General features: G+C 47.5%; 1 protein-coding gene across 30 annotated transcripts in view; it reads right to left on the reverse strand.

Annotated features, from left to right (window-relative positions):
• PPP1R12B (protein phosphatase 1 regulatory subunit 12B) overlaps positions 1–25,823 on the reverse strand; it is a 126,351-nt gene that overhangs the window by 50,030 nt on the left and 50,498 nt on the right. For 14 of the 30 annotated variants that reach the window (XM_086861897.1, XM_086861895.1, XM_086861899.1 and 11 more), the window contains 6 exons: positions 25,653–25,762; positions 22,402–22,599; positions 21,565–21,647; positions 19,299–19,424; positions 13,760–13,945; positions 13,047–13,232 (listed from right to left, as the gene is read on the reverse strand). In XM_086861897.1, coding sequence (XP_086718023.1) covers positions 13,047–13,232; positions 13,760–13,945; positions 19,299–19,424; positions 21,565–21,647; positions 22,402–22,599; positions 25,653–25,762 — 889 coding nt within the window. The remainder of the gene's footprint in view (positions 1–13,046; positions 13,233–13,759; positions 13,946–19,298; positions 19,425–21,564; positions 21,648–22,401; positions 22,600–25,652; positions 25,763–25,823) is intronic. The other 16 variants (XM_086861906.1, XM_086861905.1, XM_086861904.1 and 13 more) reach the window with 3 other exon arrangements.

Here is a 25,823-nt window from a genome sequence, read left to right on the forward strand (position 1 = left end):
TGAGCACACAATACACACATGTTCACAGCACCACCTCCCCAGAGCCTGCTCAATAAACCCTTTAGTGTTTGACATGTTCTGTTAAAAAGGTGCACCTATTCTGTACATTATTTGCTCCATTCCAAATAATTGCATCATTAGAGAAAGAACCTCACTCCTCATAACTGCCCTCTCACTCAGACAAAGATCTCAGAACAGAAATCCTGTGCTGGTGCATTCCTCAGACCCTCCTCCCTGTCATCACAGTCATGATCATATTCCTGCAATCTGCTGCCTTCATCAACATGAAACCTATCTGAACTGCAGGCATCACAGAAACACCTTGGAAAGAGCCATGGAATTAAAGAAATGACCTTCACATTCTGTGCAAATCAATCTCCTTGACACTGAGAAACCCACAGTTAAACACAGACCTGGGCACAAACAGATTTCATCAAAGCTGGGAGTATTCAAAAGAATTATTCACATGAAAATACATAAAGTGCACCCTCTGCCCTGGCAGTCACTGGGAGGAACTGGTGAGGAACTGGGCAGTGCTTTGAGTCAAGGAGTGCACAGCAGTAAATGATTTCCATGCTGGAGGAGAGGCTTCAGTCTTATGAAATGTTAATTAAACTTGACTCTTCAGCCTGGTTAATATGGAATGATTATTCACACTTCCCCACTGTACAGGAATGAGGGTGCTGGAATATTCTTTGCAGATCTATCACTGCCAGGTTAACACTGTACCAGAGGTCTGGATGCTCAAAGGGCAGTGAGTTCAGTGAGGGATGAAGGTGAATACTCTTTGTCCTCCAACTCTTTTCCTGGTTTTAGTCAATCACCTTCATGGGAAAGGCTGAAGAGGATTTGCATCAGATCCAGTATGTTAAGACATTCATTAGAAAGTTCACTAAACTGCTGCACTGTGACAAAACCACGGAGAATCCTGAAATCTGGATCTTTCTAAAATAATCTGTCATGGTGGGTTTTATCCACCCTCAGGAGCTGTGTTTAGTGCTGGTTCAGCTGTGCAGCAGCTGCAGCCTGGCCTCCATGGAGTTTCTTGGCTTGCAGGAGGTACAGACAGTCACCTCCCAGCTCCTCAGGTGTTGTGGGGCTCATGTGAGGCTCTTCTCACCTGAAACTGATGCAAGGATTAGACCTGATTTACAATGCCCTAAACACCAGAGGCCAAGGGAAGTGCAGAGGGTTGAGGCTGTGTCAGAGATGCTGGACTGGAGACTCCTGGAGGGGCAGCTCCGATCTCTGCTCTCTGTGAGCAGGGACAGCACCCAGGGAAGGGCTGGAGCTGGGCCAGGGCAGGCTCAGGCTGGAGATCAGGGAAAGGTTCTTCCCCCTGAGGGTGCTGGCACTGCCCAGGCTCCCCAGGGAATGGGCACAGCCCCGAGGCTGCCAGAGCTCCAGGAGTGTTTGGACAAGGCTCTCAGGGGTGTACAGGGTGGGATTGATGGGGTGTCTGTGCAGGGCAGGGGTTGGACTCAGTGATCCCTGAGATCTTTGGCACTCATGACATTCCATGATTCTTTGAAGTGTGCCCTGGGAGCTGCCTGCAATGGAGATGTCCCCAGCTGAGGGCTTGCAGAGCTGCACTCCCAGGGTGATTCATCACCCTCATGAGAAGCTCCAGCACAGCCCATGTGGGTGCACTACAGAGGAGCTCATTTCTTCCCATTGATTGTCCAGACACACACGTGAGCTGTGATGGATATGCCAACACGGGAAGCACCTACACTTCAGAGGGATGATTATCTCCCAAGAATCTGCTGTTTCATGAACAAAAAAAAGCTGCTGTTTGGTAAGTGAAAGCTGTGCAACTCCTAGTTTTGCAGAGCAGGAGTTCTCTCCCTGCTGCAGTGTGTGCACTGTCCAGGTAATAGCACATTAAGGCAACAATAAGCATTTTCTGCAGCTTTTGACACAAGCAGAATCACTGCTGTTTGCCCAGCAGCCAGAAGCAATAAGCCACCTACAGGAAGAAGGCATTTGCAAAATATACTGCAAATGAAGTTCAGAGCAGTAGAAAAAAACCCAAACATTCCTGAAACATATACACCAAATAAATTTGTAGCTCAGTACAGGAGGCAGTTTACTGCAACGGCTTTGAATCAGTGGAATTTAAATCAGTGGGATTTACTCTGCAATGAGGACGCAGGTATGTAGGAGATACAGGTACAGAGAGGATAAAACAGGTTTTCAGACGAGTTTCAGGAAAGGTTTGGCAAATCCATGGGGAGCAGGTCAGCTCCAGGAGTGGGGAGGGGCTCTGCAGCAGGGGCAGCCCTGCAGGCTGCAGGATTTCCCTTGGTGCAGTGCAGCCACAGCTTTGCTGTGGGAATGACAAGAGAAAAATCATTTTGGGTCTCTTAGCCCATCATCCTCCTAGGCTATTTCTCCTCTGCTCTCCCAGAATATATATAAAAATACAGCTGTGTTACAGCATCATTAGCAATTCTGGGAGTGCAGCCTGTGAAGGGGGACTTGATCCTCAGCTGGGCACATCCTGCAGGTCAGCACAGCTCAGCCTGGGCTGCAGCCGCAGTCCAGCTCCAACTTCTGGGATCTTTCCATTTGCACAATTCATCACTTCCTGGAGCTCACCCAAAGCCATTTACAGCATGAGATAACGGGATTCTCTGAGGCGAGTCAGCACAGCCCCTGCACAGTGACAGAGCTGCTTTCTGCAAGGGAGCAGCCACAGCCTGTTCCTGCTGCCAGCAGAGGGGCTGTGCTGTCAGTGCCTGCACCTGCAGCCAGCAGTGTGAGCCCAGGTGTGCCCTGCTGAGCCCTGCTGGCAGTGCCAGCCCAGGAGTGCCCTGCTGAGCCCAGGTGTGCCATGCTGAGCCCAGGTGTGCCCTGTCGAGCCCAGGTATGCCCTGTCGAGCCCAGGTGTGCCCTGTCAGGTGTGCCCTGCTGAGCCCAGGTGTGCCCTGCCGAGTCCTGGTGTGCCCTGCTGAGCCCTGCTGGCAGTGCCAGCCCAGGAGTGCCCTGCTGAGCCCAGGTGTGCCCTGTCGAGCCCAGGTGTGCCCTGTCAGGTGTGCCCTGTCAGGTGTGCCCTGCCGAGCCCAGGAGTGCCCTGCTGAGCCCTGCTGGCAGTGCCAGCCCAGGTGTGCCCTGCTGGCAGTGCCAGCCCAGGAGTGCCCTGCCAGGTGTGCCCTGCTGGCAGTGTGAGCCCAGGTGTGCCCTGCTGAGCCCACGTGTGCCCTGCCAGGTGTGCCCTGCTGAGCCCAGGTATGCCCTGCTGGCAGTGCCATCCCAGGTGTGCCCTCCTGGCACTGTGAGCCCAGGTGTGCCCTGCTTGGGACCCTTTGTGCTTTGCTTTTTAATTTGGGGGGAAGGGAGGGAAAGGACAGATTTTACAATGTGTTGCTTTGCTTACAAACTGAAATTTGAGAGGCCTGAGTGCACTAAATGGGCTGGAAGAGAGAGACAGAGAGAACAAATGCCCAGGAAGGAGATGGTGAATTGGATGCAGTTCAGGGCTGGGCAGAGCAACACGCTGCTCTCTAAAGCAGAAACACTGCAGAGCACAGCAGGCTGCAGGGCACAAGCACCAAATGGGGTGTGAGGCAGCCTCTACAGAGTTTTTAATTATGTTTTAAAGGAACATGCTGCTTGCTCAAGTGCAGTGCCTGTGCCATCCTATAGTTCAGGCAAATATCTCAGGGTCTAGAGCAGATCTTCAAAGGAAAGGTTGGTTCTATGTGCTGTGTTCCCTTGCAGTAAGCTTTCTCTGAGAAATACTTGCAATAAGAGCAGCTATATTATATATTTATATTATATTATATTATAACACTAAGCTCAAGGCATATATAAAGCAGAACAGATTTTTACCAGAATTTCGGCTGTAAGTTCAAGGAGAATACAAATTGTTCAAGATGTGTATGAGAGTCAGCAAAACCACTGCAGAGATTTACAGCTCCCACAGACAGAGACAAGTGTGTCCTGCTGCCCTGAGAGAGCTTCTGATTTATGTATTAGCTAGGAAAAAACCCTGGTAACTGACTGATAAACCTGGCTCCCACTTAATTCTACCTGTTTTCAAGAAAACACCTATTTTCATCTGTCAACTCTTTCATCAACAATAGTGTAAAACTTAAATGGACCCCAACTCATCACCACATCAAGCCAAAAGAAGCTGCAATACCAACAGAAGTGGAGATTCAACCCAGGAAATAGGAAGGCTGGACACACAGATTGGTAAACCAGGAATACAGGGGCAAATCTGTATGTTAGAGAATGCTGGCAGAGGAAAATAAAATATTGTCATGAGAAACCCTTCCCAAGTCAAGGGATGCAGAAAAGAGTTACAGTGCCCTGTTGGTTGGTGCATGGGTAACAAGAACAAAAGATGAATTTCTCCAGGAAACATACAGTCTTCTGATAATTCTTTTCCAGCACTGGTCTCTTTCCTGCCATCCTGAACTCCTTCAGGCACTCAGAGCTTGAAGTGTTTCTGGCAAACACCATTCACCATCATGGAGTCCTTTGGCAGAACATCACCAAGTCCCAGAGGGAACAGCAAGAACTTCCAAAACTTGGAGTTTTACATCACCTGTATATGGCAGAGCCACTGAGGTTGCCCCATCCCTGGAGGTGTCCAAGGCCAGGCTGGGCAGGACTTGGAGCCACCTGGAACAGTGGAAGGTGTCCCTGTCCATGGCAGGGGGTGGAATGAGATGAGCTCCAACCCAAACCTTTCTGGCATTCCATGAACACCTGGCAACAAATCTGGAAGCTAAACATCCACCAAGTTCTACAGCTGCTCTTCTCTCAGACTGGATTCAAGGAATTTCATTCTGCTGTCAGGACTGAAATTTGAGATACACCCCTGCCTGAGCTGCTTTGGCCATGTCAGGTTCTCTCCATCCCTGTCAGGTCCTCTTCAATAAACCCAGGTCCTGCAGCCAGCACAATCAGAACATGAACTGCACACTGTAACTGGTTCATCACTGCAGTTGTCCCCAGTCTCTGGGAACAAGACTCTGCTGATCATGAACTGGAGCTGGGCTTGATGGGGCTCTTCTGGAGGAAAGCTCTTCCTAGGCCCTCTCCAAATCCTCTCAGCTCCTTCTAGCTTAGAAGTGACTCTGAACCAAACTCACTAGACTAGGACCAACAGTGAGTTTTCTTGGAAGCCAGGACAGACTTTTGGCTCTTCCAAATCCAGGTAACACAGGTAAGGGGAGTCAGGCACAGGTTTGGCTCCCTGTGCACAAGGAGGTGTGTTCAGCACATGGAAAGCCACGTGGCTATTCAGACCTAAAATGTTTGAAATTTCTCTTCTTAAGAAGAGTACAGTAGCCCTGTTCCAAACACTGCAGTGATTTAAAAAGTCTTTGTCACACATGTATCTATTTCTCAGGCATACACACATATGTATATATATGTTTATATACACAAGTATGTATATTAAAAACTCACATGCATGGTGAAAAAAGGAAGAAGAAAAAACAGTCAGCAAAATCCTGAAGTACAGATACTGTTCCCCTGGAAACAACTGGAAAAGTACAGCATCCCAGCAATGCATTCCTACAAACTGGAAAGTTGCCATTAGCAAATAACTGTCTGTGAGCTGGAGGAGGGAGGAGAATCAAGTGCAAGTTTTGCAGGCAACAATGCTGACAGCAGTTCCCAAAATACAATTCCTTAAGTTAGAAAATGAACTATGTCCCCAGCAGCGAGTCAATCATTGGCAACTACATGGAAACAGTCAGAAAAAGAAACTTTTCTGCTCTCTTATCCAAGCAACAGGTTTTGGTTCTCCCCTGAATTTATCCCTGTGCTAACATATTCTGCCCATCAGCCCACTGCAAGTGGAAATTGTCATTAGAGAAACTGCCAGAAGCTGGATGTGCTCTGAGAGACCCTTCCAGGCAGGAGAGAAGGATAACACATCAGACTGAGAGTGCTGGAGCTGGGAATGAGGGGGGAGACAGCCTGACAATGCTGAGTTATTTAATAAGCTGAGGACAGAAGGATAACAAGATCATAGTCCTAAAGCCTTTCACAGCTTCACAGCAAAAAGGTTTGGCTGAGAATTCCCCATTTTCAGGATTTTGCTGCTGGGAGCTGCTGTTGTTTCAATCTGGACAATGAATTCTCAGCTTGTGCAAATTTCAGTGTCTGAATTTCAGTCCTTTGATTACAGGTTGATTAGCAGGTTCTAACTTCTTTATTTCCCATACTGCTCAACATGTTCAGCTGCTGATCCAAGAGATTAAGAGACTTGTGATCTTTGCCACTTGTTAATGAAAACCACCAGCTCCCTTTATCCCTGCACAACTCCTGTTTCCACAGGACAGTTACAATGGGGTAAGGTCTTATGTGTGACAGATGAGGCAACAAGAACACTTCCCATCAGTGGAGACAATTTTTGTCCTTCCCCATGCCTTGTCCCTGGAAGTGTTCAAAGGCCAGGTTGGATGGGGCTTGGAGCCACCTGGTGCAGTGGAAGGTGTATGAGCTGTAAGATCCTGACCAACCTCCCAACCCAAATCATTCCATGGTTCCATGTTCAGTTCTGTGTGTGCCCCCAGAGAACAGAGCTGCTCCTTCTGTGCTGTGTCCCCACCATGTCCCCAGGGCAGCTCCTTGTGCCTCCTTGGCAGTCTGGACAGCTCCAGCACCAGGGGAGGAGTGTTTGGGGTGCAGATCCAGCTGGGAACACAGCCCCTGCAATCCCTCCACCAGAGGAATAAAATACACTGAGAGCTCACCAAGTTTGGGGCTGGGGGAGTCAGCACAAACTTGAGAAGCTTTTAATGATCTATGCAATCCCTTCACATTAATTAATATCACTCAGAATTATGGTGAAAAAGCAACAAACTTCACAGTGATGTCATTCCCTAAACTGGCTGCAGTAACTGTTTCTGGGAACTCAGACCTTTAAACTTGTGCCAGAAGAGGAAAGCAAGTACTTGTTTAAAAAAAACAAAACAATCCAGGAATTCCTTCTGTAAGAGAAAAACAAAGAGTGCTGCAACCCCAGAGCAGAGGCAGCCAACAGGCCCTGAGCTGACAATGTCACCTGGCTCTGAGACACTGAACATCCCAGCTGTGACCATCACAAGTGCAAAGCTTACCAGGATGGAATATTTTGGAACTGTTTGTGTTCAGCACAGGACTTCAGGTGTCAATACACAGCACTGAGTGGGTTGTCACCATGACAGGGAACAATCTGCAGCTCTTGGGAGCTGCATCTTTGCATTAAAAATCTGCTGCAGGAACTGGTGCAGGAATTTCCTGGCACTGACAGAGGAAACCAATGTCCTGCCTCTGCCAGCATCCCTCTCATTTGCAATGGAACCAACACAATTCGACATTTTCAATAACTTTAAGCAGACCTGTTACAGCTTTCCCAAAAGCTGGTTTATAGTTTGAAGCAGAAAATTTTTCAGGCTAGAAAATCCCTGGGGGAAAAAAAATTAATTTAGCAAAACTCTGAGTATTTTGGAAATTGTCTTTTGCAACTAAAAAATAAAGTAAAATCAGAAGCTGGTGGTGATAAAGAAGGTTCAGCTGCTGAACCAGATAAGCCCGAGGAGTGATGTTTGCCTGCCTTCCACTGCCACCTTGTGGGAGCAGGGGATGCCTGAGCAGCTCCAAGGAACAGGATCACAGATCAGCCCCAACCGAATTACACAAAATAACACTGAATATTAATAATGTATCAAAGATTTCCATTTCCTACTGAGCTCACATTGCAGTTTCATAGCCCGTGGCTTTGGTTCAATTTCCAGTGTCTGCTGTTCTCAGGGACAGAAGATGAATTAATTCTGCACAAAAACTTTTCCAATAGAAATGCCAAGGAGGTTACCTAGCTTCTTTGGCTCCTCCACCTTTCACATCCCCAGGTCAATACCGTGGAGCACAGAATTTAACAGAGTAGCTGGTTTAGTGCTGAGCTAGCCCTCAGCTGCAGTGACACACAGGATCTCTACAAATACTTTGGCTACATCCTTGGCTTCAATGGCCACTTTGGGCACAGAGAAGTAGCTGAACTTGTCCAAGTTAGTAAAGCCAAGCCCCTGAACACCCAGGCAGTGGCACTGGGATGGCACTGGGGCCAGAGGGTGCTGTTATTGCTGTTAGACCAAGGGTGAAGCACGTGCAGCAGGGCAGTGGTTCCTGTTAGTAAGCCAAGAGGAATTGCACACACACTCGGCATGGATGGGGCTGGGGAAAGGCAATTTTACCTTCTGCTCGCTCCAGGCTGCCAAGCTGCAGTACTTTTACAATGCTTAGCTCAAGTGGTCCCTGCTTCCTTTCCTTGACCATTCCTGAAGGATCCTGGACGGATTCTGCTTTTGTTAGCAGGCCAACCCACGGCCTGGGCTCCCCTGCCCAGAGCAAATGCCAAAATACCCACCCCCCTTCCCCTGAGCCCTGGGAGGGTGAAGCCCTGGAGGCTGAGCATGCAGCACACACCTGCTCACCGCCCCCAGAGGAAACTGCACTGACCCTGGCCCACACCTCGACCTTACTCCAAATAAAAATGCAGCCTGGTTTTTGATCCAGCAGGAGCAATCTCGCCTCTTCCCAACATGGACAATCCCATGGCCAGCAGAATTCCTGCCCTCCCACGTCATCTGCACCAGCAGCCTTTGAAAAAAGGGACAACTTTATCTGAAAGCGATTAACTGCACAGCCAGTGGCAGGAAAATGCTGTCACAGCAGGTGCCTGATGATCGTTCAGTTCTTCACAGGAGAGAGAAACCTCTTAACTTCTTGTTGTCCACTGTGTGGTGTGGACAGGAATCCTTCCCCTGCCTTGGAGCAGCTCCTTGCAGGAGCATCCCACGGCTCTGCTTCCCCAGGGACCTTTCCCAGGAGATTAAGAGCACTCAGCTTTACATCAGTCAGTGATAAGGATTATAGAGTCAAATGCTATTAAATAATGGCAGCAGTGAGCTACAGCTCACAGCCTTTTCTGCCAGTTCCTCCCAAGCAACATTTAAATACCCCTTGAATGCAAATCTCATTGCTTCACTTTCACAGAGATCAGGGGCATTTATTCCATTTCCCAGACCACAAGGGTTAAGGGACATATCAGGCTACACATCCACGTTCTTCCTGGAGGAGACACACTCAGAATGCCCACAGAACAAGAACCACAAGGTAAAAGGACTTGCCAAAATTTGTTCATCTAACAGTACTGGTGGAGGATTCAGTTATTAATATATAAATAATATATGCTACTATAATTAGCAGCTGGATCCTCAGAATGAAAAATAAATTCCTCTTGGGAATGAAGCAGGAAACAGAAGTGTTTGTCAAACAGTTACCTGGCATGTCAGTGAATTTCCTTCAGCTGAAAAGCATTTCTAGGGAAGAATTTAGAGGGCAAGAAGACATGGGCTGAGCAGAGCTGCCAGCCCCAAAGCTGCCCAGAAAACAAGTCCTCCTCACTCCTAGTCTGGATTTATCATGGAATGGTTTGGGTTTGAAGGGACCTTAAAGATCATCCAGTTCCACCCCCTGCCATGGGCAGGGGCACCTTCCACTGTCCCAGGCTGCTCCAAGCCCTGTCCAACCTGGCCTTGGACACTTCCAGGGATTGGACAGTTATGTGAGAAACTGGTCAGAATAAATTAAAAAGTAAGGAGAGAGATGAGTTTTGTGTCTCTAAGAGCGTGTCTGATGGCAAGTGCTGGAACCACCCTGCTGGAACCTTCCTGAGGAAGAGGAAGAACACAGACAGTGGCACAATTCAGCTCTATAAACACAGTGGTGGGGGGGTAAAAAAAATTTAAATCCTAATTCTTGCCGAACCAGAAAAGATTTTAAATTCAAGAGTCCTTTTAAACTGGCCACATAACTGAGACCACAGACTTGCCTTTCAGAAGTTCTCAGGCAAAGTGTGTCTCACCCCATGCTGTGGCTGCACGAACACCTTTCCAGCTGTTCTGGGAACTAAAACTTCCACAGACTATGAAAAGCTTCAGCCAGATCTCCCAGACTTTCCTACCAGCACAGAAATCTCATGGCTCAAGTGACATTCCATTATGGCAGGATCTCCTGCATCCACCCCTACCTGAGCCCAGGGGACAGAGCTCTGTGCAGCCCAGACTTGTGACAGCAGAGATACTCTGGCAGGGGCTGCAGTCCAGGATTCCTGTGACCAGAGCCCTCCACTGACCCTGCACAGACAGTGAAAACACTGTCACCTTGGATGAATGTGGAAAATCCAGCACTGGGCTCCAACCAACAGGACTCCTCATTCCCCACCATCCATGGGCACCCAGCAGAAATGAGGAAGCTTCTAGCTCTGCCCCAGGAAGAACAGGGTCTGTGTGAGGCAGTCACAATATCCACACAGCTGAAATCCACCCTCAGCAGAGCCTGGGCTGTTTGAGTTCAGTGGATGAACACACTGACAACAGAAGACAATTTGCTTCTGGCAGGAGATGATCCAAACACTGTTCATCAGCACCTCCAAAATTCCCAGCAAAAACCCCAGAGAAGCTGCCTGGCACAAGCAGTGGCTGTGGGAGATGGCCCATTTCCAGCTCACAGCACAGCACACTGCAGTGCTGCAGAGGAGCATCAGGAGGCTGGGATGTGCAGGACACACTGAACACACGTGGCAGCACCTCTGGAACATCTGGCCCCAGCCCTGAGCGGGCACTGTCCGGCTGGCACCGCGTGCCCCAAACAGATCTCTGCTCCACTGCCCCTCTGCTGGTTCTTTCCTTGGAATTTACACTATTTCCCAGCATTTACTGGAGCATTTCCTGAGCAATGCAGCTGGAAAACAAAGAACAGGTGAAGCACCATGGGTCAAACACTGTGCTGGGCAGGGTAAGGCCCGCTGGCCACCAGAGGATGCAAACCAGCACAACAGAGCACTCTGCCAGTCGCTCATGCCCAGCCCTACTCAGCCACTTCTGCTTTAACCTTCTGGCCTCACACAGATAATTTTCAGGCCACAAGTTCAGAGAAGTCCCTGTGATCTAATATTAGATGACCAGCCTGTTTATGTTTTTGTTGCTAAGAGCAAGCTGGCGCTTTGGAAACACTGAAGCAGCCCAAACACTCCTGCAACAGCTGCCACTGGGAACTGAAATCCATACAGCACTGCCCTGACAACTGTTTGCCTTTTTATTTTACTGGAATTGGTCTCCTTCCCTAATAAGCTTTTCCCATTTAGGTGACTTCTCCTGTCTCCCTGTGTCCATGTTTCCTAACTCCAATGTGCAGATAGCTCCCAGCCACTTTATCCCACTGTAAGGACGTACATTCATCAGTAAGGTTTCCTCCCCAGTGAGCACAATACAAAATTTCTGGACTTTTTTTCCTCTCAGAAGTTTCAAAGCATCAGTTAAAGGTGAGAAAAAATTCCTAGTGTTTTCTCTTTACCATAATTCACAGGAGATGGTTCTCTAATAAAAATGCAGGACACAAACAGATCTTCTGTATTATTTATAGAAATAGATTTGACAGTAAATGCCAATGCAGCAATATCAATGCATGCTTTTTTTGGGCATCTACAAATAACTATCCCTGTCGAGCTCTCTATCTGCAGACAGTGCCAGAAGACTGGGGGGACTTTGAGAAGCCCACTTCTGCAGGGAAAAATCTGCTTCTGCAACTTGGTTCTGGGCTTGTTAAAATGGAGAGACCCTTGTGAAGGGTCTGAAGTGAGAACTGAGAGCACAGTACTCACTCTGTCCTCTTGCACAACCTCACTGGGCTCTGGCAGCATCTTCTGGCAGCTCATCTCGATCCAATTGCAAATGACCCCAAGCCAAGTGACCTCCAGCAGTGCAACGGGAGCACACAGAGACACTTCCAGGGCTAACCCAAGTGCTTTTACACCAAAGTTACTCTGCAGTGGCTGGTGCAAACTATCCCTGCACACAAAGCTGATGAATGTGGCTCCTCCAGAACATTTTAATACTTTCCAAGTGCTCCCTGTGCTAGCTCTGGAAAAAAAAAATAAAAATCCTAAACAGCATTACAAGTTTAAGTATTTTCCAACAGCACAGTCCACCTTGCTTGGATGTACTGCAGGTGAAGCTGAGCAGCAGCACAGCCCAACCACCTTTAGTGGCTGATAATTCCCATTATTGCTTTTGCCATCCTTCAGCCTCAGGCCATTTAAGATGTGTCACAGCACTATCTGCACTCAGCAAGGGTTGTATTTCAGTAAATCACCGTGACAATGTGGAAGAATCCAAGCACCCTGTAGATACTCTACATGAACTCACTGCTGGTTAGAAACACCCAGTAATAAATAATAGTTATTTACTACTATTTGCTTTCACTGATGCCATCAGAGGAGACAGATTTTGGAAAAGTTAACCTGTTTGCAGGAGGAATATACAGATCAGTTCATATTCTGTAATTAATGCACAGGGTAAAGTTCCTTTGGAAAGAGCTGTCTCCCCAGGTTTGTAAATAACACCATGTGATAAGGAAGACATACCAGCAGCTGGAGTCAGTCATTCCCACTGCTGCTACTGCTGGAATGGCCTCAGCTGCACACAGCAATCTCCTGCCTCTGGCCTTTCCAGCCAAAGCCATACCTGCTGGAGTCCAGCTCCTACTGTGTCACACACTCATACGCCCCAGGAATGTTTGTGTTCTCCAACTCAGCTGCAAAGGGAATCTTGGGGACCTGTGCAGCACAGCTGTCTCCATCAAGGCACAACTAAATACAGCTGAGCTGAATCAGAGGGACAGATTTTATCTGAATGTGTCTCAATACAATGGTCTTTTTAGGGTGGGATTCATTTTACAGAACCCACTGCGAGTGGCTGCTCTGCTGTGCGTCCCTGCAAACACACAGGAATGGGGCTGAGATTAGGAGCTGAGATTAGTACTGAAGGAAAAGGCTGAGATGCTGAAGAGACAAGCAGAAAGTTATGGAACTCAATTTAACCTACAAGCCCGTGACGATTCAGTTCAAAACCTTCAGACAGGGTAGGGACAGCAACCTGGGAACTTCATGGAGCACCTAAAAACCAGTTCTTAAACCCCCACCATCACCACCACGTGAGAGCTGCCCACGGAGGGGCCACTGGAGCCCACTCCTCACTGACCTTCTGCGCTCCCTGGGCTCCTCAGCAGAGAGCTCCTTTCCCAGGGCGGAGGCAGCCCCGGCATTCCCGGTGCCGTTGGCAGCGCCGAGCACAGCACGGTTTGTGATTACACCTAGAGGGGTGCTGCCACAGCTGCCCTCTGCGTTTTTCTCTACAGCAGAATCAGTTTGTTGCCTGAAAGGGGCTCTGAAATAGAGAAGACATATGGAAAGCAAAGCAAGTGAACTCCAGTGCTGATTGAGCCCAACCTCCTCGACGGGGGAGCGTGGACAGTTCATCCTCCTGGCTTTACACTGGTGTTTGTAGAGAACAGCCACAGTAAAATGAGTTTTACAAAATTTGGGAGAAGAATGAGCAGGAGGAATTAACAGCCTTCACATCCCTGTTAGTAGCAAAAATGATCAGAAAAATGTACCTGGTGAATAAGCAGAAGGAAGGGACTCCAAGAGCTTATACACTGAGCACCCGAGGGCAGCCTGAGCACGTGCTGTGTCACAGGGACAGAGGGCACAAGGGACTGTCACCTGCCTGCCAGTTCCACCCACCACTGGAACTGTCCAACACCACCATCCTGCGATTCCTTATCATCCTGGGATTGCTCATCAGCACTTCCCACAAGAAGGTGTGAAGCACACCTCCAATCCCTAATCCACTCCACAACTTCCAACCCAAACGCCGACTTTTGGCGCATTACATCCGCTGGGAGCCGTTACCTGGTGCTGTGGCGGGCTGAAGCAGGAGTGCTCACACCGAGAGATGGGGGACAGCAAGGGACAGCTTGCCACGGGGTGCCCAGGGAGGTAGATGAGCCAATGGCAGTGGGTGAGGTAGCTAGAGATGGACTGCAACTGGCTGAAATGTAGGGACTGCTCGGGTCACTACTTCTACCAAATGAAGCACTGTAAAACATCACAAAATCACGTCCTTCAGAGCACAGTAAATATTCAACAGCACATCCCACAGCCAGGCTGGCAGCTGGGAAGGGAGCAGGTACCACATGGCAGCAAAATGTGTGCAAGGAGATCAGAAAGCAGCAGAGCTGTCGCTGGCTGCCCACACAGGCCAGGACCAGCAGAGCCCTGCTTAGCTAAGCCCAGCTCAGTTCCAGTGAGAGCACAATGGCGTGGGGGGGAGGTGGGGAGGATCAGGGAGGGCACAAACCCTGCTGCAGTGAAAGCAGGGCACATGGAACACCCTGCGCCCTGGGGAAAGGCAGGTGCAAGGATGAGGATGCTTAAAGCAGGAGAGGAGAGAGTGACATAACCTGGTCTGGCTGCACCACCCCTGAGAATGTCCAGCACTTCCAGTTTTAAGAACTAATTTCCAGGGGCTTTAGGTTTTGGCAGAGACAAATCAGTTTGGGCTTTAATTCTCTTTAACACACATTTGGCATAAACATATAGAAAATAGCTAGCACAGCTATCCAAAAATATTCAAGAATGAGCAAGGAAAATAATATTTTGCCAGTTTAAAGCAAGCCCTGAAAAGCAATCTTTACTGAAAAGCTGTGTTGTGTTCCTATTTTGGAGAATACAGAGGGGGAAAGAAGAAGGGCTCTTATACAAGGATGGACCTTTCACTTTTTCAAAGAAAATCCAGCCTAAGGGGAGAGAAAATCCACTCCAGTGGGAAAAGCTGCATATCTCTGAAAATAGACTTGATGAAATCTGGCAGAATCTCCTTCTTGCACATGGCCAAGCCCTGCACACAAGCTGCTCACTGCCTGCACAGAGCAATCCAGGGGCTCCTAGGGCCCTGACACACCTTCCCAGTACCTGGAATGCCTGGTTGCTACTGGTCAGACTGGACTGTCTGAAGGGTTGGCTCTCACCTTCTGCATCCTAATGGCTCCCATAGCAGGGCACATGGAATAGTGCACATCCAAAGTGCTTGCACAGGAATAAAAGCTGGCCTAGAGGAAAGAAGCAGGCCAGGACAGAACTGCAGGTTTTAGGCAAAGCCAGGGACAACAGAATGAAACTGGAAGTCAGCTCTTGAGTAAGAATCCAGAGAGCAGCCTAAGGCTGAAATAGCACTGGGAAGGGGCAGGACCACAGCCAAGGACAGGAGGCCAGAGAAAGGATCCAGTCCTGTTCACCCAGGCACCAGTTTACACAAGTTTTACATGATCAGCTGGTCCCTAGGGAGCCAAAGGGGACAACAGAGCATCCTGGAATGCCTCCACAGGGGGAACCTCCCCTTTGGGCTCCTCGGTTGAAGGACCATGTCCAGGTCACACAGGAACAAGCAAGTCATTGTCACCAGGTAGCAACCTCTGTTGGACCCTAAACAGAGCTTTCTCTGCAATGCTGGCCCTGCCTGGAACATGCAGGAGCAGGAAGTCCTGCTGGAAGCAAGTCCCTTCCCTTCCTCTCTGCTCCAGAAGGAAAAGCCAAGCCCTGGAGATGGGCTGGGAGAAGGGTGGGAGTGGGAAGAGGAACCTGGCTGGGATGGGCATGTGGAGCAAGTGGCTGTGGAGTCATGTAAATGAGTGTTCTGAGGAGAGGCAGTGGAGCCTCTGTATAGGGAAGGAAGAAGAGGATCAACAGGGGAAAAGGTAGTGGCAGCCCTGGGGGAACAGAGATGATGTGGCACCAGCCTAGGAGAGCCCAAAGCAGAGAGGCTGGGGCACGAGAATGGCTGCAAGACAGAGAAGGAACTTGGTCAGGAAGGGAGGATGCAGGAGGGATATCAAGAAAGCCCTGACAAGGATTGTCTTTCAGAAGGGAAAGGCAATGGGTGAGGAGGATGGAAGCAGCACCAGGTGCCTGGGAAAGCAGTGATTTAAGAGGGAAGGAGGAGGAATGGAGGAACAGAGCACAGGGATGGCATTGTGCCAGCTCAGGGGTAGAGAAATGTGGTGCTGGGGCACCAGGAATGAACTCCTGCTCCCAAGGGAGCCAAGGCACTGGCAGCTCTGCAGGAATCCACCTCCCAGCCTGTCCCCCTGCATGGGTGGCACTGCACAGTGTGAGAAGCACTCCAAGGCATTTACTCCATTGTTCACATTTGATCTGAACAGGACTAGAAAATTGCAATATAAAGGTTAGCAAGGGAATCCTGTTAATTAACAGCTGTGTCCATAGCAGTCTGTGAAAGGGAGGGCTCTGAAATTATGCTGAAGAATTCAACATTAGAAATAAAAAGAGGCACTGACACACTGCTCCTCATTCTTTAACATTTTCACCACAACAGAACCATCAGGGAATGAGCAAAGAAATGTAAAGCACCATTTTAAAGCAATAAAAAGAGATACTTCTGACTTTAAAGAAATATTTTAAAGGCATTAAAAACTTTAACTTAAGAACCTTCACACTCCTAAAAAGCATCCACATGTGGTATAAAAAAGGTTTGCAAAAAGCACATTACTGGTTTTTTTTAAACATACTGCCATGGGGTATTGCAAAGATAAAACCAGGATCTGGGTACAGAAGTTGGCCACAGTGATTAAGAACAGTGTTAACAGTATTAAGAACAACGGTTAAATATAACCCCTGGCTCCTAAATTCCTGGTTCCTGGAAGCAAGGAGAGCATGGGAGGTAGAAGACTCCTCTGAAGTTATCCTGGTTTTTGCAACTTCTTCAAAACCAGCTGCTGTCAGAAACAGAGTCTGGGCTGCAGGGACTGTTGTCCTGGCTCACTGCAATGGCTTTTATGTGACCAGAACCAGCAAGGAGGTGGTTGCATAAATGTGAAATGAAGGAGAAACTGTGGCTGAAGGATTTCATTCTGGTGTGAGCCCTTCCTGGGAGGCAGCACTTCTGGCTGATGTCAAAGGCAGGATGCTGAACTAATCCAACCTGCTCTGTCAGTTTTCCTCCACATCCTTTCATTCACAGTCAAAGTGACCTGGATTTTTGAAGGCCAGTACGCACTAAAATGGACACCAGGATATTAGAGCAGGGTTCTGTAGATTTCTGGGCCAGTGGAACACACAGAGAAAGCAGGATAGCTGCCAGTACCACGTCTGGGAGAGCATTAACATCTGCTCCAACACTTGTAACATTGCTGCAAGTTATTTTGTTCCCTTTTCTTAAAAAACCAACCAAACAAAAACAAAACCAAACCTCACAACAACAGCAGCTTTTCCCCCATCTTAAGATGATCTGCTGCTGTTGTTCATTCACTTAAAGAACATAACTAGGGTTAGATGGGATATTGGGAAGGAATTGTGCCCTGTGAGGGTGGGGAGCTCCTGGCACAGGTGCCCAGAGAAGCTGGGGCTGCCCCTGGATCCCTGCAAGTGCCCAAGGCCAGGTTTGTGGAAGGTGTCCTTGCAGGGACAGGGGGTGGAAGGAGATGGGATTTAAGGTCCCTTCCATCTGTGATCTTTAAGGAGATCAGTCAAATGCAGAGGCAAAGGGGAGCTGCAGATGTACACAGTCATCCCCTCACTGACATCCACATGACATGTCATATCCCTCATCCAAGCATGTCATATTCCCTCAAATTCTTCCTCTCTAAGAAGCTTTCACCTTTTGGAGTTGTGTTCAGAGTTTTGCTAATACTTGGAAATGACAAAACATTTATGCCTAAGCAGGTTCCTTTACTGATCTTAGGGGAAGATGTACAAGGCTGGAGAAATCAAAAGTTCAATACAATCGTATTCAATTTCTCTGTGCTCTCCTACAGAAAACTCTGTGGGATAAAGATCTAATTGAGCATGGTTTTACTGTTTGTATATGAAGTGCAAACCCATTGATCTCTCCTTTAAAAGCACATTTATTCCTACCTGACAAAGCTGCTCTGTGTACCTACTTGTGAACCCATCATTCTCTTACCAAAGGCCAGAATTCAGCCTTTGTGACAAGAACTCAGTATCAGTGACATCCCACTGCAGCCTAAACCTTCCCCACCTTCTGTACATTTCAACCAAGGAAATACAGTACAACAGTGTGACTGCAACACTAAATCTGGTGCAGGATTAGCTGGGATAAACCAGCAATGTTTGTAAGATTGCCTGGGGGTGACTGGGCTGTCCCTCAGCTCAGGGAGCAGCACAGGTGCGCCGGCTGTAAGAGGTACAAGTTTTCCAATGTTACCAGCTGCAGCTTGTCAGACCATCTTCAGAGAGAGACAAGCTGTGGAGGCTGGGCTGTCATCACATCCCAGGATAGCTGTGAAGTCACTGGAATGGATCAGCAGAGCACAAGGCTTCTGCTTGAAGGGGCTGCTTCACCTTTTGTGGCAATGGATGCTGTGTGCTCAGCAACTGGCCACACACATCCTTGAGCACCACTTACCTCTACAGCATAAACACTGCAACAAGCTGTCTCTTCCCAAGTATCTCAAGCAATTGTTCCATCTTCAGGACAGTTTAGTTTAGTGTCTAGAACCTGGTGAAACTCAATCTAAACCCTGAAGCTGTTGCTGCTGTTTTCCTTAAGCAGAAACACAATGGCTTTGCAGTGTGAAATGTTCATTACAGGCTGTTTTGATGGTCTCCAGTATCAGCTGAAATAAAAGTGAAGTGCTGGCACTGCTGATGCTCCTGCTCTCATGAAAACCCAGCACTGCATTGTTTGCCTCACCAGAGCAGGGCACTGTCTCAGCTCACTCAGAGCTGTTAGCTCCCACCTCAAGGACACCAAGGCTCTGCCTCCCAGGAGGGTCCAGGACACTGCAGTAACAGGAGTTTTGCCTGCAATTGCCTTCCTGCTTCTACCTAAGCCACTACACTCCTTTACCAACCTCTACAACTGAGATTGTCCACTGTTCACACTGTGAACAAACTGCTTCCTTCCTTACTGCCTTACAAAACAACAGTGGAAGCATGAGTTTTACTCCTTAGCAAGTGCTGTACATCATGCACAAGATCTGATGATACCACAAACATGGACTAATATAAACCAAAATTAGAGATAAGCTATAACTTATTCACCAAGAGCTATCTGAACAACACTTTTGGACTCTTTATAATATTAATCTGTTTTTATGATCGATTTTGGTTTTATTTTCTAACCATAACACCAGCATTAAGCAGAGAAAACATCACATTTGAATTATGGGAACAAGAGTATTTAAATTCAGTGCAGAAATTTGCAAATTAATAAAAATTATAGCCTTTAAAAACACTATTTAGCATGACAAATATGAAAAATCTTAACCTTTCTTTCCTGCTGTCGGCAGAAGAAGGTGCCAAGGCCAGTTACAAGATGCAGGAGGCAACAAGCAGGAGGCTGAGGTCTGGGACACAAGTTATGAGTGGTTCTGACTGCCTGAGAAGCCATGGAAGCCAGAGCTGGACATACCTTTTCAAGTAGGTGGATACGTAGGTAGTGGGGGCACCAGAGTGGGGAGCTTCGTTTCCCTTTGGCTCATCTCTCCAGGGCTGCCGGGTGTAGGAGCCACTCCTCACCAGGTTCACTGCAGATTCTCTAAAGCAGGACAGACACAGCCTTTGCTTAGAAAAACCTCTGGGGTCTGCTTTGGGTTCCTTTACAGTTGCACAGCACAGATCCTTCCCTTACTTTATGTGCTACATTGTTCAGGTGACACAGCTCAGAGAAACACCTGCTCTGGCCTTAACATCAATTCCTGCCCTTGCCAGCTCAATTCAGAGCCACAGATGATCTAATGTTTTTGCATTATGAGGAACAAGATCCTTTTTAGTCAGAAAACCTGCAAATGAAATTCAGCTTGTCCATAAAAGTAATTTAACATATTAAATAGTGTCATATAATATTCTCACTGCTGTTTGTATCAAACAACAAGGTCAGAGTGGGCAGATATTGGAATTGCAGGGAAGCTTTTATTCTTCAAGGTATCCAGGCAATGAGAAAAGGAATTCAGCACAGCAAAGCCTTTCACAAAATCATTTGGCTTGGAAAAGTCCTCTAAGATCATTGAGTCCAACAATTAACCCAGCACACCACAAAATCATGAAATCCACAAACAAAATATTTACAGTATCTAAAGCTACTTGACAAGTCATCAAGAAATTCCTAGTAGTCCTTTTTACCCTGGTTATCTGAGCACAGGGCTCTTTCCCTAATGCTAATGCACACTCTGGCAGGGTATCCTGCTCTCTGCTGATGCTGGACAGGACCTGGAGCTTGTAATGCAGCACTAATCCATTCCCCCATCACCCTGCCATTAATTCTCATTTCCAGTTGTCATGCCCAGACTGATGCTCTCTCAGGACACCTGTGCACCCCAGAAAGGAAAACACAGATGTTTTGAAAGGAAAGAATATTGGGAAAAAATCTGTACTACACAGCATGCCTGGGCACCATCTGTTCCTGAAGGCCAGTTCTCCTCAGCCAGTCCCCACTCCACCCAGAAAAGGACACTTGTCAGCACCTATTTAATTGTTATTATTTAATTGTTATTATTTAATTTATTATTTAATTTAATTGTGCCACTCAACAGCAGCCTCTGCCAAACCTTCTTGAGCAGATCAACAGACACAAATTGTCTGCAAAGCTCTGGACCTCAGAGACTGCCTGAGAATGAACAAGAACACAGCAGGGAGGTTCTAGCAAAAGATTAGCAAAGAATCTCAAGCTGTGCTCAAATTCTCTCTGCCACAGCTCCTGCCCAACAATTACAGTTCACAGCTACTGCCCTGCATGTGCCTTTCCTCCTCTCTTGGGAAAGTAGGTGGAAATAAGGCTAAGGTCAAATTTTACTCCTTCGAGTACAAACTGAATCACAGAATGGCCAGGGTTGGAAGAGACCTTGAAGTTCATCCTGCCCTACTACCTGCCCTGGCAGGGACATCTTCCGCTTTCCCAGGCTGCTTCAAGCCCCATCCAAACTGGCCTTGGACACTTCCAGGGATCTAGGGGCAGCCACAGCTGCTCTGGGCACCTGTGCCAGGGCCTGCCCACCCTCACAGCCAAGAATTCCTTCCCATTATCCCATCTATCCCTGTCCTCTGGCAGTGGGAAACCATTCCCCCTTGTCCTGGCACTCCTGGCCCTTTCCCAAAGTCCCTCTCCAGCTCTCTGGGAGCCCCTTTAAGCACTGGAAGGCACCTGAAGACACTGCTTGTAGACCAGCTCCTCAAATCCCTCTGGAAATCCTGGATATATACACAGCATTTACACCATGGTTCCGTCCAGGGGCATCTACACACATCGACTGTAAAAACAGCCCTGCAATGAAACAGTTCCCACATGGGAAAGTTCACAAGCTCAAGTGAACCTCAAGCAACAGAGGTGTGAACAAAGGGACTGAAGGTGACTGCTGAGCAAGTGACAAGTAGAAGTACAGGTGGCAGCTACAGAATGAGGCACTTGCATATTAAAAGGAGAAAGGATCCATAAATTTGGTTGCCTGGATGGAGCCTGTGACTATTTGAGTACAGGGGTGGAGGAACCAGTCTGCTGACTCCTGCTCACCTAAATAAAAACCAACGTAGCAGAACTTTTATAGACAGAGCTGGCTCTTGATGTTGTGAATGCCTGTGCACTTGAGACTGCTGAGAAAATGTACAAAGCATGACTGCAGAAAAATTATATTCCAGAAGTATTGACAGGATGGAAGCTGAGAATTAACTTCAGCCAGGCTCACCTGTTTTCTTTTTCTTCTATATCACTCGTACTGCTCAGTCTTCTGGGGACTATGGTGGCAAGATAACTCTTGTTATCTCTGTCCTGGTGAAGCAAAAGAGGAACTTCAGCTACATATCTCTTACCCTTCCAGCACATTCAGTGCCAAATAAATTCATGTTCAAATTTCTTCAACTGAGAAAGCATTCTCCTACCAGCTGGTTTAAGGCAACTTCTTGGGCAACACATAGCACAGTACAGAAATATCAGTTCTGAAAGGGATTTCCTGATGACCATGGTAGTGAATAAAAGCATGCTCTAACTTAGAGAATAACTTGTCAATCACAGAATCAGAGAATGGTTTAGGTTGAAAGGGATCTTTAGTCCACTAGACCAGAGTTCCATCCAAGGTGACCTTGATCACCTCCAGGGATGAGGCATCTACCCAGGGGCAGAAAAGTTACAGTTACTGAATAGGTGTGATGGGATTTACAAATGCAGCCAGTGGATAGAGGAGAAATCTATATAAACGACGGGGAAGGAGGATCTCCACTGCAGGTATGTGGTGATGTCTGGATTGGACATTTTCTTGTAAAGAACAGGCTTGTGCCAGACTGAGAACCCCTGTTCAATGGCAGCCTGGTCCAAACTGAGCAGGAATTAGGTCAAAGGGGCACCAAACTCCAGTTCTGGAGAAACAACTGATAGGAGGGAAATATTTTTTAAAATAAAAAGAAAGTAAGAATGAAAGAGACCCACATTTGTTATGGACAAAACCCCAGCAGTAACAGAAAAGGAAAGGGGTTTACACCTGTGGGATGAAGTGGGTACACTAAAACATCCTTGCTGAAAGCCAAACCTTTTCCTTGTTGTCCAACAGCGCAGATATCCGAGGGCTGGATGAGGAGCGATAGATGGAAGAAGTTTTATCCCTCTGTGCCTCACGAGTGGCAGCAACTTCACTCAGCATGTTGTGGCTGCCAGTCTTCCTCAGGCCCAGCCTCCAGGACGAAGGTGATTCATCCTTCTGCTCATCTGACTTGCTGAGCCAACTGAACTGTGGAGGACAAACAGTTTGGAACAGTTAGGAAAAAGGAACAGCACTGCAAGGCACACTCTAAGTTCAGAAAGTGTTTCAGAAAGCCCCAGTTTTTACTGGACTAGACTTGTATGATAGATTGACTTATTTCCTGTTTCACTTTAATTACAGGACAGAGCTCAAGGTGAACTCACAGGGATGGAAATTGCTGTAGTGCCTCATCCCCAAGGACAGAGGATGAAAGGGATCTTCTGTCACTGTGCAGGTCTTTGCCTACACAATGCCCTCCTCCAGCTTTGAGGAAAGAATATAAGGAACAATAAAGCATTTATTATCACTCATTTATTTATTATCACTTATTTAGGAAGGGGGAATTATTCATAAAAATGCAGAAAAGCAGAAACAAGGACTCAGGTCTTACAGAACTAGCTGCAAAACAAACCCCTCACACCAGTGGAGTCCAGGAGAAGCCATCGAGATCACCAGGGAGCTGCAGCCAACACTGTAAAGGAAGAGACTGAGGAAACCTGGATTGTTGAGCACGGAAAAGAAAAGGCAAAGACAGGATTTAGTTGCTCTGCTACTTGGGAGTGGGTTTACAGAGCACATGGAACCAGACTTGTCTCCAGTGAAAGGAGAACAGACAAGTCTCCACTTGGGAAATCCCAGCTGATATGGAGACACAACTCCTGGCAGAAGCAAAGCTGCACTGGGACAGGGAGCAAGTGACTAGAGCATCTCCATCCTCAGAGACCTTTCAGTACTCAGCTGAGGTAGGACAAAGCAACATGACATGAGCTTAATTCTACTTTGAGCAGGGTGTTGGACTTCAGCCTCACAGAGGCCCCTTCCATGGGCAGGTAACTGTGCATTCCACAGAATTGTGTTTTATGGAACATGAGGCATTTCTGAGCTGCATAAATTAGTTCTTATATAACTTATACAACTGCTTAAATGTGCAACTGCTTAAATGTACAACCTTAGCTACAGTTATCAAGTCTTCCACAAGGCTGCCCACTGCCATTCAAGAATGGAGCCTGAGCATCACAAGAGCCACTTGTAGAGGGCTAAGCACCAAGTTGTACAGGAAATAAAGCACACAAATTATTAGGAGTTATTGGAAAGGTACAGGATACAAAACACACAACCACCGTGGCTCTGTGTCACTTCAGGGTACAATTACACCTTTGGTACCACACACAGCTCAGCTCCAGGGCTCAGCAGCAGTTGACAAGAAGGGAAGAGCTCAGGGAAAGGCAGGAAGAATGAGTAGAGCAAGAGAGGTTTTGCATGAGGAGATATTCAGTATATCCGTAGTCTCCAGGCTGAGATGTGACCAAGTACATGAAACCCTCAGTGGCACACAGAAGGGTGAGTAAGGAACAATTATTTCTTGGTCCTTCCCATAAAGGAACAAGAGACAGCAAACAAAACCAGTGTGTGGTAGGTTAATGGGACTGGGAGCTTTGTAGAGTTTTTAACTAAGCTGAAGGATTATTTTTACCATTGGACATTAGAAGATCCCTATCAAAAAGTGACTGCAGAGAGGAAAAGCCCAACAGGAGCTACTGAAGACAAAAATACACCAGGTTCAGTGAGTCCCTGAATGCCAATTGCTGGAATGTGGGAGGGAATTCCTGCAAGACTGTGTTCTCCAGCAGTTTCTGACAGTCAGTGTTGGGCAGGACACTGGGCAGACAAGGCTTTTGATCAAAGCTGATCTAAGCATTATTGTATCATATTCTATCTGACACAAACCATCTGACACTATTCAGAATAAATGGAGCTACTGGGGAGCTCTGCCCTCAGACTCACTGTCTGAAGACTGCCAAGCTAAAATTATCCCTGCAGTATCTGAGCAATGCTTTCAGCTCATGTCATTTCAATGAGGATGCAAAGAGTTAATCTGTACTCCACTGCTTCCAGCACTGCCAATCTACTGAGCTACACTGCTCTAACATTTTCATGTCATTCTGATGCTTTCCTCAGAGAATGCTCAAAACCACAGCAAAAGCTGCCATCTGTAAATTCTGAACAATGCAGGAACAGCACATACTAATAACTCCCCTAATAGAAGGCAACACATTCTAAAGCCAAGTCTGTCAAAGAGAATTGCAGAAAAATCAAATGGGTGAGAGAAGGTAAAGAAGCTGATCTTAAGTGACTGAGGTGAAATCAGTAACTGCTCTGCTCACAGGCCAGCTTCTACATCCTAACACCCTTATTCTGTGTTAAAGGAGTGAGACCAAACCTGTGCAGCTGGGAAAAGGTTAACTGAAGTGCTCACACTTCCCAGCATCCTTCTACCTCTAACAGTTCCCCTGCTAAGCCAGCCTGAGCTGAGCAATGCCCAGAGGAGCTCTGTTTCATTTGATCTTGGTTACACTCAGTTACATGCCAAAAAGAAAAAATTGTGCCTAAGCAGAAAACATTTCCCTCTGACAAGCACTGAGTGCTTCAGCCCTGGGCCAGGTGTCTGTGCTGTTTCCTCCATAGTCTGGTGCAAAAGAAAGCAGTGGCACACGACAGGAGTCCTGTGCAGAGCAGAGTCTCCTGGTGCCATCTAGCTGAGTGATCTGAGAGCAGGAGGATTCACATAAGATTTCATTCACCACTTCACCTGGGCTTACAGCCCAGCCAGCCACACACAAACCACCCTCTGCTTGCTGGTGCTAACATCATACCACTGACTCAACTGGCTTTGGCAAGTCACAGGCACTTTGGATGATGGTGCCAAACTCAGCACAGGCACACAGGCAGGAATCAGCTCTGGTGACAGATCTGTTGAGAACACACTGGCACTAGCCTCTCCAGAACTGACAGCACACAGAGCATGTGCTGTAAGCTGGGTTTCTTCACCACAATTTGCTCTGGAGGATCAGAGATTCAGGAAGAACCATATTGTCCCTACACTGCTGTTAACACACATCTTTATCAGAATTTTGTACTACCAGGCTTTTCTAAATTCAAGTCAAAGTCCTCTGAAGACTGTTTTCAGAGCATCCATCTCCCAGTAACACCTTCTGCTTCTGAGCACTGCTGGAGTCCCCATTGATTCCAAATTCACTTACTCTTCTGGCAGACGCAGTGAAGGAGTTTGGCTCAGGTGGTGCCATTTGCTCAGTGATGCTGGGCCTGGATTCACGGCTGGAGTGGTTGGCAAAGGGCTCTTCCTTTCTCTCTACAATTTTAAACAAGAAGAGAAACCAAATGTTTCAGTATTGCACTTCTGAGGCCCTTCT

Source organism: Cyanistes caeruleus, chromosome 24, assembly GCF_971803275.1.
Source record: "Cyanistes caeruleus chromosome 24, bCyaCae1.hap1.1, whole genome shotgun sequence".
Lineage (NCBI taxonomy): Eukaryota > Metazoa > Chordata > Aves > Passeriformes > Paridae > Cyanistes > Cyanistes caeruleus.